Genomic DNA, 17,985 nt, shown 5'->3' with positions numbered 1-17,985 from the left:
TTGAGTATTCTAAAGCATAACAAAATAACTTATAACATTCAGGCAGAATTTTTCCACTGGAATTTGCTTGTCATTCTGGCAAATACTTTGTCAATTGATTAGATCTACAATATGGATTACATCATTACAGATTTACATTAGTATACACACAGTTGGCTGTGGCTTTTTGTAAGTTCTATTATTTTTTAGAACATAAAATATTAAAAATTATTCTAATAAAGTCATATTATACCCCAAGAGAGAATTAAATTTAACTTAAAATAAAGAAATCATGGAATAGTTCTTGAATTGAGTAACATGAAATAAGGTAATGCTACTCAGATTATGTAATAGAGTTTTGTTTTGTTTTTAACATGGATGGTTTTTTTAATCCTTTGAAATCTTAGAAAATATTCACATAGTTTTAGTCAGAGTGTCACCTAGACCTTGAATGATTCTTAATTTTTCAGTTCAGCTTTAACAACAAGGTTTAATTCTTCTACACAATCTTTGTGAGAATATGAGAGTAAGTGGAGCACAACATATAGCATGATATTTGAGACTCTATAGGAGAGGCTTCAAGATTCAATCAAGAACAATAATTACAAATGTGAGTAAAGAAATGTATGGAGGTAAAGAAAGACCAGTGGAGTATTGCAGCTGAGGCATTGCATGAATTTTTGTGCATTAAGAAATAGATAACTGTGTGTGTGCATATATGTAATTGAAAGTTTTATCAGAATCACTTTTTCATGAAACCATTCCTCTTTTCCTCTTACCTTGCTGCTAATATTTTCATTGTAATTTTCTCCCTATTCAATATTTCTTTCACTAGTCTGAGGGCCATACTGTCTCCAGGGTAATCTAAAACATGACTCTTATAATACAGCAGAACTAAGAAATTAGAAACCCTGGGAGAGGAAAAGATAGTCATATACAGGACAAAAAAAATCACAGTAAAGAAAATTTTAAAATAGAACTAAGAAAAATGTAAAGCTGACACAAAGTCAGAGAAATAATAGGGAGACTAGAAAGCAAGATCAGTCAAAACACCGAAGAGAACACAGAATAGAGATAAAAGACATATAAGGAGAACTCTCCCCTCAGGAAACCCAGTTCCTCTGATGAGTTTGGTTTTTTCTTTACAAGATTAGCAATTCCTATTATAACTGCAGGGCCTAAAAATAAACACCATCAGAAGTGTTGTAATAAAAAATTTATCCGGTGTCAGAAAGTAAAGAAGTAAGTTTGAAAAAAATCTAACAATTGTAGTTATAAATATATATATATATATATATATATATATATATATATATATACACACACACACATATATATATGATTGTTATCATTGGAATATATTTATGAAAATAAGGTATTCAGTGTTATTGGGCTTTAAATATGCTAAATAAGGGTGCCTGAGTGGCTCAGTTGGGTAAGCGTCCATCTTCGGCTCAGGTCATGATTTCACGGTTTATGGATTCAAGCCCCACATCAGGCTCTGTGCTGACAGCTCAGAACCTGGAGCCTGCTTCAGATTCTGTGTCTCCCTCTTTCTGCCCCACCCCCACCCCCCCCCCCCCCCGGCCCCCACTCACACTCTGTCTCTGTCTGTGAAAATAAATAAACGTTAAAAAAATTTAAATATGTTAAACATAAAATATTAAGGCAATCAACACAACTTTGTTTTGTTTCATTTTTAGCATTGTAAAATTGTTAGTGTTAGCAACACTTTTTTGCTTGCTTTTTATTATTTGGTAAATATATTAAACATAATGTCCAATTTAATTGACTAACAGATAATTCTCTGTAATGTAATATAGCAAAAATTGTGTTTCTGTGCTTTGTAAACTTGAAGACCAATACTTCTTTGAAATAGAGTATAATGAATGCAAATTGCTTGAATATTATATTTCTTTTTTTATTGCAGTAAGATTGACAGATAATATTATATAAGCTTTAGGTATACAACACAGTGACTCAATACTTACATGTATTATGAAATAATCACCACAATATATAAAGTTACCACCTGTCACCATACAATGTTTTTACAATATTATTGGCTATTCCCTGTGCTGTATACCACATCCCCATGTCTTATTTATTTCATAAATATAAGATTGTACCTCTTAATCTCTTTCGCCTATTTTGTTCATCCTTCTGGCAACCATCAGTTTGTTTTCTGTATTTAAGAGCCACTGTTTTGGTGTGTTTGTTCATTTGTTTTGGTTTTTAGATTTTTTTTTGATAATTTTTTTTAAATTTTTTTAACGTTTATTTATTTTTGAGACAGAGAAAGACAGAGCATGAATGGGGGAGGGGCAGAGAGAGGGAGACACAGAATCTGAAACAGGCTCCAGGCTCTGAGCTGTCAGCACAGAGCCCGACGCGGGGCTCGAACTCACGGACGGTGAGATCATGACCTGAGCCGAAGTTGGACGCTCAACCGACCAAGCCACCCAGGCGCCCCAAGGTTTTTAGATTTTAAAGTGAATCATATGCTGAAATCATATGGTATTTGTCTTTGTCTGACTTATTTCACTTAGCTTAATACTCTTTTTAGGTCTACCCAGAGATAAATAGACCATTGTTACAAATGGATATTCTTTTTTAATGGCTGAGGAATATTTCAGTGTGTGTGTGTGTAAGTGTGTGTGTGTGAGTGTGTATGTGAGTAGCATATCTTTTCTATCCATCATCTACTGATGGATACTTAGGTGGACACTTATGCTCTCATGTCTTGGCTATTATAAATAATGCTGTGTAAACAGGGGTGTATTTATCTTTTTGAATTAGCACTTTTATTTAGATAATACAGAGAAGTGGAATTATTGGATCATAGAGTATTTCTATTTTTTCCATTTTTAATTTTTCACAGAACCTCCGTATTATTTTCCACAGTTGCTCCACCAGTTTACATTCCCACCGACAGGGCATGAGGGTTCCCTTTACCCTAAATCCTCACCAACACTTTTTATTTATTTTTTTTAAATTTTTTTTTCAACGTTTCTAATTTATTTTTGGGACAGAGAGAGACAGAGCATGAACGGGGGAGGGGCAGAGAGAGAGGGAGACACAGAATTGGAAACAGGCTCCAGGCTCCGAGCCATCAGCCCAGAGCCTGACGCGGGGCTGGAACTCATGGACCGCGAGATCGTGACCCGGCTGAAGTCGGACGCTTAACCGACTGCGCCACCCAGGCGCCCCCCAACACTTTTTATTTCTTGTCTTTTTGATAGTAGCCATTCTGAGAGATATGAGGTGATGACATTGTGGTTATAATTTACATTGCCTTCATAATTAGTGACGTTGAGCATTTTTTCATGTTGGCTACATATAATAAATGCAAAATTACTGAATATTATTTTTCTTTAAGTGATGGGCTACTTTTGATATTAACAGTAATTTTTAAAAAGTGAAAAAGTCACAGCTTACATAAAGTTGTTAAAGATTAGAACTATGCCTAGGAAAACGAGTAAAATAATAGTCATCAAGAAATCCTCAAGTCTTGATATAGCTATTAAAACTAATCACATTATTGTCATATTTTTTAATTATCCAGTTCTGATACTGGACATTTCTAAGATTTTTCATAAACTACTTAAATTCACTTATTACTAGAAGTAGGCTCTGGACCACGTAAGTACAGAATTTCTGGTTCAAAAATTTTAACATTTCTAGTAACTGTTATGTATGTCTATATATATTATAGACTATTATAAAAGGAATCAGAAAATAGTAATCAAGATAACTTCACATTCCTTCTACACATGCATTAGCTTTTGAATCTTTTCTTCATTTCCAGACAATAATAGAAATCATATATTTATTATGTTGTTATTATTAACCTAAATACAAGCATTTTTCTTGCAACTTTCTACATTATAGTAATAACATCATTTTCAAGTGTCTTTTCACTTACTGCTAGAATCTAAACTTTCTGAAACCACCTTATTAGAGAAGTTTAGTAGTCTAAGTCTTTCCAAAGATGGAAGTTCAATTACTAGTTTGAGATCCATATTTTATGTGAAGACAGGAAAAACCCAAAACAAATTCATTAATATATAAATAAAGAAATGCTTGTGTAAATAACAGGATAACATGGCTAACATAATGGCAGGTGATAAGGCACAAATTTGGAGTTTGAGAATTTTTTCAATAATTTAGAAGTAGCATAAATATACAGGGAATTTTATCATGCTACAAGTTAGAAAATTAATTCCATGACAAATCTTTGCACTTTGCACTGTTCTCTTTTCCTTACCATAATCCTTTTGTGGCTTATTTCTGCATACTCAAATCTTACATGTCTTTGTGGTGAATATTAAAACTTACCTTCATGAAGAATTTTTAACGGGTTAAGCATATTTCAAATAATTCTATTCCATACTGTATATGCTTTCTATTCCTATTAAAAATTCTACCTATTTTACTGTAAGGTATTTTTAAATAGCTTAAAGCATTAAATTGTAAACTTTAAGAATATTTTCAGAAAAGAAATAGTGCTCAACGAAATACAAGACATTGAAAATGTTCGCTAGCAAAAACCATACAGTGTAAAATACGAAGGATGAACTCTAATATAAACTACAGACTTTGGGAAATAATGAGGTGTCAGTGTAGGCTCACAGATTGTAACAAATACCCTATTCTGATGTGAAATGTTGATGGGGGAGGCTGTGCATGTGTGACACCTTGAGGGTATATAAGAACTCTGTATTTTCTGCTTAGTTTTGCTATGAATCTAAAACTGCTTTAAAATTAGAGTATATAAAAAGTGCCTCCTAGTAATTATAGACACGTTCACTATGTTTAAGTTATGAGTAAACTTTACTGGAAAGGTTTAAAAATAAAACCTGAATTTGAACAAACTTCATATAAATATTTCCAGTAATAATGAAACCTTTAATTAGGTAAATTTAGCTATTAATAAAATTACATAGTATAATTTTAATTTACTGTATAAAGAGTTCCTTTGTGGAATAGATTTGACCAGTATAAACACACCCAGTAAAACTTTTGTTAAGTATTTTGTTTACATATAAATACTTTTTATCAATTAAGAATTCTCATATATAGGATGTTTTCTGTTTTAAAAAATATGTTCAAATATAAAAGAGAAAATAATTTTGTGAAAAACTAAAACTATTGTGGATAAGACAGTTAGATATGAAAACACAGTATTTATAGTCAAGAAGTATTTACCATATTATTTCTGAATTTCATGTAAAATTATGGTTTCCATACACCCTTTCTATCATAACATTGAACTTATTTTTACAGATAAATTTGAACCAAATTGAGAAAACTGTAACATAAATTCTAGATTATATATAAAACTTACACGCTTTGTGGAATTTTTGTTTAACATCATGAATAGTAGATGTTTGTATCACCTGAAAAGAAAAAGAAAACATATAGAAAGAATTGTAAGAAAAAAAGTATCTATTTGTTTGCTATATATTTGAGAAGAAAACATAAAATAATGAAGTGTAAAATTATTATGAAATAACTAGTGTGTTTTGTTTGGCTTTTTAGTCACTACTGCTTTGACAACATTGAAATATTGAGTCAATATGCCTTTTCCTAAATTTTTTTTTGTACATAGCAATAATGGTGGTATTGTATGAGTTTATCCAAGTGTTTGTCTCTAAAATATATTTTTTAATCTTCTCCGCCCGTAATATTCAATTTCTGGCTCCCAAACTGATGAGAATCTCAATTAAAATATGAATAAATATACAAGATAGACAGAAGGTAAAAAGGTATATAGCAGAGGGCTTCTGCATATGAAATTGATGTATGTGGGCAAAGAGGGAAATGTTTATTTCAGCATATCATCAGAAAAAAAATCCTATCCAAGCCCCCTCATTAGTTATGTTATTAAAACCCCCAACCAAAATTGCTGTGGGTCCATCGAAATTCATGTTAGATATATTATTTGGATTCGTCAGAATTGCAAAACTCATGAGGATGAGAGTTCTATTTAAACACCTCAAGCTATCACAATTTTTGACTGTCTGACTTGGTTCACATCAAACTTGCAAACCAGTTTCCCTCTGCATCTGGTTCCTTATGAAAAAAACCCAAAATACTTCAAAGTCTACAGCAAAGGACATATTCATGATCATATAAGAAAATATATTTCCTTTCTCAAAATACATATAGAATATTATGTTAATGATTTGTTTTATTGCTGCATTAAAGTCTTATAGCTGTTTTGAGAAGTGAAGTGAAAAATAAAAGTGCATGAAGGGTGGCCCATAATAATACCCCAGGCAGTTCTTATTAACATTATATTATAATTAATATTTAATTAAACATTAAATGTATAACAAGGAATGCCTTTATTTTACCATAATCCACTCTGATTAATACACCTATAACCATGGTATCCTATACTATTCATAGAATTTTTTTTTCTGATTTCTTCTACGTATATGATCCACAAAATAAAAAAGTTCTAAGATTTAATCACTGAATGATGATAGTAATCCCCATTTTGGATATGCTATATATAACAAAAGCCCTTCCAGAAGCTGTTTGTATGAACATTTCAAATATTTTATAATACTGCTCTTGCTTGGAAGATAATAGAAAATATTTGTAAACCAGTTTTCAGAGAGGGCAATGAATATATACGTGAATATATCATATTTCATTTTAATTTTGATAATTTAACTTTTATATTTGAATTACATTTTATAAAACATGGAGCTTTGTTTTAACATTGTTCATTGTTTTATCTCACAGCTTCCTGGGTTCCTCTGATAAGGATGCCTAAAATCCGCATACTATTTTCTAGAGTAACTAATACTTGTCCACCACACATTTCAAGGGCCGTCTAATAAGGAAAAACAAATAATTTTCATGATCAATAGCTCCTCAATTAGAGTTTGCTGTTGCTCTGCTATCACTTTATGAAGGCTTATGATCTTGTGTTTACAGGCTGATTGTTCCGACAATCACATCCTTGAAGAGAATGACCCGGTGTTATTTTAGTCTGTTTCAACATTTAGTGCACCAGATAGCATACAGTAAAGTTTAAGCCACTTTTGTTGAAATAAAAAATAAAGCTGTGAGTATAAAGTCATATAGAAACAGATTTTTTTTAGTTTATTTATTTATTTTGAGAAAGACAGAGATAGGGTAAGCAGGGGAGGGACAGAGAGAGAGAGAGAGAGAGAGAGAGAGAGAGAGAGAGAGAGAGAATCCCAAGCAGGCTGTGCTAGCACAAAGCCTGACTCTGGGCTCAAACACAGGAAACTGTGAGATCATGACCTGAGCTGAAACCAAGAGTCAGAGGCTCAACCAATTGAGCCAACCAGGTGTCCCCCAAACAGAAGGTTTTTAATTCGGTATGAAATCTTTCTCAAGTAGATTTCCGTGGAAACTTCTATGCTTTCCTTCAAGTATAATCACTTAAGTAAAAATCTAATTTGATATGTGCATTTTTTTTCTCTGAATTTGCAAATTGTCAAGACTAAAATGATATTCTCCTGAAGGAAACCTACATGTGGAAATGGATTTTTTTGCAAGCTTTTAACCAAGTTTGTAATTTACTTTTCAATTTTAAAAATTACATTTGACTTTCACATGTTAGAAAAATGCTGATTTTGAATAAATCTTTGAGAACTGCCCTATATGGAGCAATTTTAGTCAAATACAGAAGAAAAAAAATAATTAACTATTAAATGATCCAGACAGCAATGCTCAATTAGCCACAAGACTGTGTTTGATCAACTCTTCCAGTCCTTCAGCTGCACTCGGAGCACAAGGAGAGGATAAGATGATAATTAACAGAGCATATAAGACTTTCTGATTACTAAAACTGATGTCTCTGTAGCTCCATCAGGAAGTTTATTCATAATAACTTCTACTTTTTAGCCAGTTTTAATACCTCTTAAAAAGGATGAACTATCATCACAATAATTTATTCCTTTTATAAATCACAATTGATTGTGCAGATGGGACACATAAGTATTCCGACATCTGAAATCTGAAATTCCCTTCATTAATGTTTCTCTCTCATTAGAGAAAATTAATCTTAAAATGTTAAGTAGACAAGGTAAATGGTGTTTGTTAGTTGAATGAAATATTTATTTCTACATTTCAAGTGATCATGATTGAGTTTTGGGTCATTATCCTTTATCCAACAATTTAAATTAATGGACTTAGTTGGAAAAAGCTTTTCACGTTCAAGTGAAATCTAGGATTTGTTTGAATTTGCCCCCTACAAAGATACTGCATTATTTCACACACACACAAAAAAACTATTTTTGTACTATTGCTACTTTTTAGAACTATATTTCAGCTACTTTCTCAGGAACTCCTTGAAATGAACAGATGTCTTCAGAATACTGTTTATCCTGCTTAAAGAATGAAAATTAAGGGAGAGGGAAAACCAACAACCTCTTTGAAATTCATTTGACTGTAATTGCAATGTGCAAACTAAAATTTGTCAGTAAACTTTGTTTAGAAAAGAAATGTGTCCAACGGTAAAGACACAGAAAAACAGAATAAAAGATAAACTGAATCGAAATGAATAGATGCTGAGGCATGAAAATACACACACACACACACACACACACACACACACACGATATCTAGTGCAGGGTAGCTAAATGGCACGAGCTTTCCATCCCTGGTTTTTGAGACATAAGAAAAAATACTAGTCTAAAGAATCAATTTTTAGATTGGTTAATTCAGGAAAGTGCAAAATATGCCACTAAGCATTTCCATTAGAAGGTTTTACATTAGTAAATGGAATAGGTACTTGCATATATTTCATATATTTTACTCAGTGGACAGGGAGTTTTCAGAGTAAACAAATATTATTTTACTAATAAGTAATCTTCAGATTGTAACTAAAATACAAATTTTTAATGTAAAAATTTTCAGCTGTATTGAGGTATAATTGACAGATTAAATGGTAAGATAAAATGTACCACGTAATGATTTGATATACTTGTACACTGTTAAAGAATTACCCCCACTGAGATAATTAACACATGTATCAGCTCACTTTTTTTTTGTCTTTACTGAGGACATTTAAGTTCTACTCTCTTAGCTAATTTCAATTACATGATACGGGATCATCAGCTATAGTCCTCAGGTTATATAAAAGATTCTCTGACTTTATTCATCGTATAACTGAAATTTTGTACCCTTTTACCAATCTGTCCTTATTTCCCCTACCTGTCGCCCCAGCTCCTGGCAAGAGCTTTTCTACTCTCTGTTCTATGAGTTCACTTTTTAAAATTCCATATATAGGGGCGCCTGGGTGGCTCAATCGGTTAAGCGGCCGACTTCAGCTCAGGTCATGATCTTGCAGTCCGTGAGTTCGAGCCCCACGTCGGGCTCTGTGCTGACCGCTCAGAGCCTGGAGCCTGTTTCGGATTCTGTGTCTCCCTCTCTCTCTGACCCTCCCCCATTCATGCTCTGTCTCTCTCTGTCTCAAAAATAAATAAACATTAAAAAAATTAAAATTCCATATATAAATAATACCGTACAGTATTTGTCTTTCTCTGTCTGGCTTATTTAACTTAGCATAATGCCCTCCAGCTTTATCCATGTCATTGTAAATCACAAAATTTCTTTTTTTGGTTGGTAGAAAATATTTCATTATATCATATATACATACAGGGTTCAGGGTTCCCTTCACTCCACATCCTGGCCAACTCTTATTATCTTTTGTGTTTGTGAAGATAGCCATTTTAACAGTTCCAAGGTGATATCTCATTGTGGTTTTAATTTGCATTTGCCTGATAATTAGTGATGATGGGCATCTTTTCATGTCTCTGTCGACAATATATGTTTTCTTTGGAAAAAAATACCTGTTTTTAACTGCTTTGCCCATTTTTATATCGGGTTATTTGTTCTTTTGCTTTGAGTGGTATGAACTCCTTGTATATTTTGTTTATAAACCCCTTATTGGATATGTGGTTTGCAAATGTTTTCTCCCATTCCATACATTGCCTTTTTATTTTGTTGATGATTTCCCTAAGTTTGATATAGTCCCGCCTTACAGCTTTAAGTGGAAGAGGAAAAAAAATGACAATGACATAGAAAATCTTTATATTTGTTGTAAGTTTTTCTAATGATAAAAGGACCTTTAATAAAGAACTGACAAAATCAAGAAATGATTTCTATTATTTAAATTATCTTTTTAAAAAGATTTACTCATTTTAATTCAAGTTTTATTGAACATACTTTCAAAATAGGTTGCACCACAAATAGTGGTTTAGAACAACACATCCTTATTTTTCACACACACCACAGTATATTACAGACCGGCTGATGGATCCACTGTGCACTTTCCTCTCTCTGGGATCTACACTGACAAAGCCGACATCATACGGAACATTGCTTATTTCCAAGGCAGAAGTTAAAAAAAAAAAAAAAAAAAAAAAGTGGTGAAATTAGATTATGTTCTGAAAGTTTCCCTCAGGAAATAAATGCATGCCTTTCACCTTCATTTCACAGCACAAATAAGTTACTTGGAAGAAGTAGGTAAATTTAATTTTACCTATTTCCTGTGTTGAGAATGAGCCAAAGTTCTTAATAAACAACACTAACATTTACCAGAGTTTACCTTTTTGGTCATCAAATATTTGGTCCTCTGTCCCTTACATTCAAAATACACACACTGTGTCCTCATGTATCTATCTACCCTCTTGATAGATAGGTATAGATATAGAAATGTAGATATGTTATATATTACAGATTTCAAATAGTATTGCATATATCTGTGTATATAATAGTAGTTGGAAAATACAGGTCCCTTTAGTGTGTGGGGGAAAGGGGGGTAGGATTTGAAATATAATTTTAGTTTCCCTTCTTCACATAAGGTCTATACTTTCTATACTTGACCAAGACATTAATTTTCTGGGCATATGAAAGAAATAAAAATAGCCATATCATGAGATGTTAAATCAATGTAAGATCAACTATTTTGTTTCTTTTTCAATTTTTTTTCTTTTTTTCTTAATTCTAGTTAGTCAATATACAGTGTTATATTAGCTTTAGGTATACAATATAGTGATTTAACACTATCATAGAATATTAGCTTTTTTGTTATGTGAATTATAAAATTACCTCCATCACCAATGTGCCACGCTGTGTCTAGTGTCCATAAAATCATGGCTGCAGAGAATAATCAAAATTTCTCTTCCACTGAATATGGCAGGCAGCTTAGCCGCTGTTCCTCATGGTATAAAGTGGCAACTATGACCGGCTGATGGGTCTACTGTGCATTTTCCTCACTCTGGGATCTACACTGATGAAGCCAACATCATATGGAACATTGCTTATTTCCAAGGCAGATTCTAACAACATCATTGTCCCCATTACTGTAGAGCTAGTATTTTTAAAAAAATAACTTTTATCAATTTCTTTCAAGAGTAGTCATGCAGGATATAGGCTTTTAGAGCGTACTTTTCTCACAGGCTTAAATGCAGAAAAGGCAACCATATAATTTATAATCACAATGAAGACAATTTTAAGTGTACACAAAATGTTATCATTAAATCCACCAGGAAACCGGGATAAAAAGTATGATATGGGTAGTAGTTGTACCACTTCTCTCCTGGACGTAAAGTGTCCTACTATGGACCTCAAAGAAACTGAATGTTATCGAAACCTAGAATTTAGGTCAATTTCAATTTCCTATATACTATTTGTTATTCTATCCCCTATTACTTTGATGTAAATTACCATTTTTCATCACTGAAGTGTGTTTGCTAGCTAGTGCTATATAGTAATCAAATCTTTTATCTCATTTTTGTTTTAAATTCATATGTAATGGAGAAACAACTTTGAAAGCCATTAGGAATAATGCTAGCCGTCATAAGTAACATCAGTGAATGCTCAATTAGAGTCCAACACAATTCCAAGACCTTTACCTTTCTTCAATAATTTAAATCACACACCGTCTTTATGGCTTTAGATATAATACTATTATTTTCATTTTACATATAAGAAAACTGTGACTCCAAGTGGTTAAGTAATTTGTCTGGGTGACACCGCTAACAAGTGTACAAGAATGGACTTTGAGTGCAAATAGCCCGGTTCAAACCTCATTCTTTACCATGGTACACCACGTAGTGGAGGCAGATAGAAAAGGTGAAGGTAGGGGCTGGAGGAAAATGTAATGAGTATTTGCCATTGTAGGTACTACTTTAAGGTCTATACAGGGGGGCACCGGAACATTCTAAGCAATCTTATGAAGTAATGACACTGAGAATTTTTTTTTTTTTTTTTTTTTTTAGAGAGAGTATGTGCACATGCATGCAACCAGGGGCAGAGAGAGAGAGAGGGAGAGAAAGAGAATCTAAAGCAGGTCCCCCATCCCCCCATGCACTCTTAGTGCAGAGCCGCCCGCATCCCAAGAATTGTGAAATCATGACCTGAGCTGAAATCAAGAGTTGGATAGTCAAACCCCTGAGCCACCCAGGTACCCTGACACAGACTTTCTAAAAAATTAGGAAACTGTGGTCATGAAATATGAATGTCTTTCAAAAGTTATACAACTGATAAATGAACCAATATGGGTTAAAAAAAAAACTTGACAAAATGTTCACTATCATGTATTGCAGTTTATAATATTTATTCCAAGCATTATAGCTTAGATATTTATTACTGTTAATTAAAAACAAGTCAATTATTATCCATTATACAAATACAAATCATATTTGTATTTTATTAACATGAAATACAAAATGCAATAAAGAAAGGATCCAAGCTAACAACAAATATGATATGGTAAATATGTGTGGAGTTTGCTGTTTCATTTAAAAAAATATTAATTGAGCACCAACTATGCACCAGTAACGTTTGTGTGTGTCAGAGTGAAAAAACTACCTCTCTCTCTTTCTCTTTCTCTAGTTCTGTTTTAAACTAATAGCTAGCATTTACATAGTGTCTTATATGTACTGGGTACTTTTCTAAACAGTTGCTCATTTAAATTCCTAACAACCCAGAGTAAGGTACCGTTATCTCCATTTGACAGAGAGGAGACTGATGCACTCAAATGTTAAGAGATCTGTGTTCTAGGAGCCCCTGGATGGCTCAGTTGGTTAAGCAACCTACTTCAGCTCAGGTCATGATATCATGGCTCATGAGTTCAAGCCCAGTGATGGGCTCAGTCCTGACAGCTCAGAGCCTGGAGCCTGCTTCAAATTCTGTTTTTCCCTCTCTCCCTACCCCTACTCCACTTGTGCTCTGTCTCTCTCTCTCTCAAAAATAAGTAAGCATTAAAAAAATTAAGAAAAAGAGATCTGTGTCCTGTCACACAGCCAATAAGAAGCAAACATTAAATGTACGCAGGGGTTAAATGTATGCAGTCTTACAGCTGAATATACTTTCTAAAATACTATGGCATAATGGCACACACTGAACTAATATTTAAGTGTAACCAATTTTCAAGAAATGAGACAGACAATTAAGAAATACATATGTCATACATTGAGGGTGATAAGTTCTAAGAAAAAAAACATAAAAGAGGTAAGAGATCAGAATGATGGAAAGAAGAAACATGATTCTGATAGGGAGGTAAAGTTATGAGCAAAGGCTTAAGCTACAAAGCAAACTATGCAGATAGATGGAAGAAGATTCTTTCAGACAGAGGTAACATCAAAGACACAGACCCTGAGGGATCACTATATCAAGATTATTTGAGAAACAGCAAGTAGGCCAATGTGTTTGGAGCAGAGTGAGTTAGGGGCAGCTTGGTTAAAGGGATGACCAGAGAGAGAGATGAGAGTGGGAAGATAATGAATAACCTTTTAGAATATGGAAGAGTAGCTTGGATTTTCTTCTGAGTGATATATGTAGCTGTTGGAGGGTTTTCATCAGAGGAGTGACATGATGTAACTCTTAGAAGAATCGATCTGGTTTCTGTAAATTTAACAGACTCTAGGTGACAAAATGATAATGCAAAAATAAAATGATTTCATCTATAATAACAAATTCCAAACTCAGTATCTGGTGATACTGTGGAACATGTATGGGCTATAATTACAGGTGATACAAATTATACTATATTTACTGTTTTGCTACTTATATTGTGTATCATATATTGTGTATCTGTAGATCAGTTTGTATGTTAGAAGCGATGACGATTTGAAGTAGGATGGTAAAGTTCAGAGAGGGGATATATTATGTATAGAATAAAATGATTTTACTGATTACTTGAATGTAGTACAAATAGGGAGAAATTTCAGAGAATTGAAGCAGAATGATAAACTGTGTTAAGGCGAAACTTTCACTGTCAGCTCATTAAATAATTAGCTCCGCACATGAATTCTCTACTGATAGAGACACTTCGATCATCTTGCAATCACTTGCTGAGTGTGGTGTCTTCAGTCTCCCAAATGAATAACCATGAGGCAACAGCAGGGGCGCATCTGAAAAAATAGCACATTCCGTCACCCATGCATTATGTATGATAGGACTCCACGTGTTGGTCCTTCCTCTTAGGATGAATGTGATGGTGGATGATGTGGGTAATTAGAAGAGATGTAATCTGGCAGAAGGGGTATCATGTCATTGTGTGCAGAAGCAAGCTAAGTGGTTAGTCCAGGTTTCTGTCTATTACAGCACAATCAAAAAGAAATAGCCTAAAAAATTAGGAATTTTAGTGAAATTGTACCTACATACTTAAATTATGACATACGTGGGCCATTAAGTCATAGGAATTCTATTACCAACAAAGGCCTACAAAGACAGTATGTCGGGGTAATGCCAGAAATGCTGATTGAAAGTAAAAACAAATAAGTACATTTATGGATCTATTTTTTATAGTTGTAAAAAGAAAACCCACCTGATTTGTTCTTCCCATTTTGAAATGAAGCAGATTTTATTTTTTATACTCAAGAGCTCAATGTTTGTGGCTGTTCTTGCTGTTTGTGTTCTTCTTATAATGTCTAGTTAAAAGAATTCTGCATGAAATAGAACTTAAGGCAAAATCAGTTTCTCAGGAATTTTAGAGTGAAAGCTTTTTGGAATGTTCCTATCTGTTCCAAAGAAGTAGCATTCATCTGAGTGTCTCAGGATTCTATGTTAAAGTCCTTATGAAATTAAGTTCAGGTTATAAATGGATTTTATTAAATAAAGATAATGAGAAGCAGATAATAAAAATATTATTCAAAGGTGCACAGACCAGTATCGACAAACTCAGTTGCATAGCCAATAATTCATCATATGTTTTCCTAAAAGAAATGAATAATTACATTACATTTTTATTTTTATGAAATCAAATAACCAGTAATTGCAAAGTCAGAACCACCCAAACAGGAAGTAATATTAAATGTTTATTTTGGAAGCAGTGAAAATGTGTGATAAGAAAAGTTAAACTGCAGTAAGAAAAAAGACAGATGATAATTTACACCTCACACAAAATGATGTTAAAATGATGAGTTTATAAGAAGGCAGAGGTACAACATTCTTGACTTAAGAGTAAGATCAGTTCTCAAATAAAATATTCTATGTAGATGTGGTAGGCAGTTTACAATAAATCTTTCTAAAAGGGAACTAACTTCTTATAGGAAAATAAATGAGTGTGACATTCATAGGCTTTATGTGGTGACCGGTGGGTTCAGGTTACTTAGTTGAATCCCAGTAGATCACTGGGGATTGGAAATTATTTGATGACTGTCAGTTTAAAAATCCACTAATAAAATATAACATACTAATGTTACAAAACCCGAAAAGTTTGCACATTTGAAAACTGTTAAGTGAGTAGAGTATTCATCTTTGCCTTCCTTCTTAAATTCTCTAGAGGTGTCTCTATAGCCATATGCCTTCTGTTAAAGCCTGAAAAGCTGAGGATATAAGGCATTTAGAAGAGATAATTTCTACTTTAGGAGATTGCCCTTTACTGTTAGAGATATCCTCAGGATGATCCGTCAGTGTGCCAGGTCTGTTTATAACTGGAGGAGGTTTCTAAAGCCTCTCTCAATTTCTGCAGTAAAAAAGAACATCATCCCCTTGGACTCAGTCAGCACCTTGTTCATACCTCTGTTTTGGCTTGTATTATATTATCTTGTGTTGGACTATTTACATGTGATTATCCATCAAATTATAGCGAATGTCTGAAGAGGAAGGAGCATATTTTGTTTGGTTTGATTTGTTTTTCAAGCTGGTGTTCCTAGGGTTCATTACAGTGGAAGATCGATATTCCTCAACGTATATGAAAAACAACAAAAACAGGAAGGAAGGAAGGAAAGAAATAAGGAGGGAGGGAAGAGAAAGGCAGATGATATTCTAGGATAATGTCCTTGCAAGATATTCTTATAGGAATGTAATGATCAATTGAACACAGTTTAAGAGTACTATCACCTTCAAACAATGGTTGCCTCTCCAAACCTTTGAGCTCTGATCATGTGCCAAGCAAACAGCATAGTTTTCACAGCAGAAGGTAAGACACATACATAAATCTATAAACATACATAAATCTAAGATTACTGACTTTTTATAATATAATTTGGGACTGCATGGAATTTACATTCTGTCATTGCACTGATTCTAGCAAAAATATAAATTTCATCACAGCTATATTCTGTGTTGTTAAGAAGCAAAAATGTGTGCCCACAAATTTGTGTTGTGAAGATATTAAAAGGCTTTATATGATATCAGTATCAGTTTTCACTATCTGTGATATTGCACCTTCAGACTTCTTTCCCTGAAGCCTTTAGATAATTAAAAAACAAAACAAAAAGTGGAATGTTTATTTCTCAATGTTGCCTTAAATTACCGCTCATTTGTTAAATACTAATGTTATGAGTAATAGTACAAGAAAGGGTTGTTACTAGATAATTCTGAGCGGGAAGGCCTATAAAAAGAGTGATGAAAAATATGTTACACATAAGTAACGTTAAGATCACAGCAACGAGATATGTGATGATTTTAATAGCTCTTTATCAGGCTACCCAAAAGTAACAGTAAAATGTTAATCTGGACAAGGTACATGCCTAAAATATAATTTCTTAAAAAAAAATCAAAGAGAAGCATACCGAATACCAAACCAAAATTATTTCCCAGAAACACATTATGGAAGCATAATCTTTATTTTTTTTGTTTGTTTGAACTGTTAGATCATGAAAAGACTAAGAATTCCTTCATCGTGAACTTCATAAGAACTAATACACTATGTTCATCTGCAGGTTTTATCAAGAGTTTAGCTAAGCTACTTCATGATATTGCTGTTCTGCCGTCTGTTTTGTTTGACCAAGCAGCCTGCAGTGACCTTAACCTGACATTAGCCCCTCAGACAAGGACCTGCCCAGGATAGCAGCCCTCATAGTCCTAAGTAAATATGCACTCTGATATGACTTTACGGCAGCCCTTCGGACCAACGGTTTCCCCTGTTTCCCAATGGCTTCTCTTTATGTGCCCCTAAGATAAGACTTCCTTGGGGCTTACCAAAATCCCCCTCTTTTGGTTTGAACTGGCTAATTTGGCCTTAGTCCAGGAACCCCCTAGCACTCTACTCACAGACCCTATTAAAGGCATATGCCTTAGGTCCTGTCTTTCTCTGTACCCTGTCTTCCCTCACCTCCCCATGTGGCTCCTTGAAGCCTGTAGATACTTCAGAAACTGTGGGTGATAGACTTCTCTATTTTCATACCTCTTGTGGTCTGTTGTTGAACCTTGGCTCACCATCTGGCACCCATGGGTTGCCATGGGTTAATTTGACAAATTCATAGCATGTTTATATACAGAAAATTGCCTTGATTCATTACAAGTTCAAACAGCAAAATCCCTGTTAAACCAAACTTAACTGAAATAAAATAGTAATGGAGTATCATATTCCTTTTACCTTTAATACAACATTCAATTCTAATGTACCGGATATGTACATTTTTCTAACCTACATGGACTGTAACCACATTTGATAGGAGCTACAGTATATTTATTGCATAATTATTCTGCTTTGTTACAAAAAGGGTGTTGTCCAGTAAAGTTTAAATTAGAAATAAATGTGTATATATATATATATATATA

The 17,985-nt window shown here is 33.5% G+C and overlaps 1 protein-coding gene across 3 annotated transcripts in view; it reads right to left on the bottom strand.

Annotated features, from left to right (window-relative positions):
* TECRL (trans-2,3-enoyl-CoA reductase like) overlaps positions 1-17,985 on the bottom strand; it is a 122,829-nt gene that overhangs the window by 91,226 nt on the left and 13,618 nt on the right. For all 3 annotated transcript variants that reach the window (XM_053217293.1, XM_053217292.1, XM_015083459.3), the window contains exon 2: positions 5,327-5,378. In XM_053217293.1, coding sequence (XP_053073268.1) covers positions 5,327-5,378 — 52 coding nt within the window. The remainder of the gene's footprint in view (positions 1-5,326; positions 5,379-17,985) is intronic.

Source organism: Acinonyx jubatus, chromosome B1 (assembly GCF_027475565.1).
Source record: "Acinonyx jubatus isolate Ajub_Pintada_27869175 chromosome B1, VMU_Ajub_asm_v1.0, whole genome shotgun sequence".
Lineage (NCBI taxonomy): Eukaryota > Metazoa > Chordata > Mammalia > Carnivora > Felidae > Acinonyx > Acinonyx jubatus.
The sequence above is the reverse complement of the archived record's forward strand: the minus strand, read 5'-3'. Positions and strand labels throughout refer to the sequence as shown.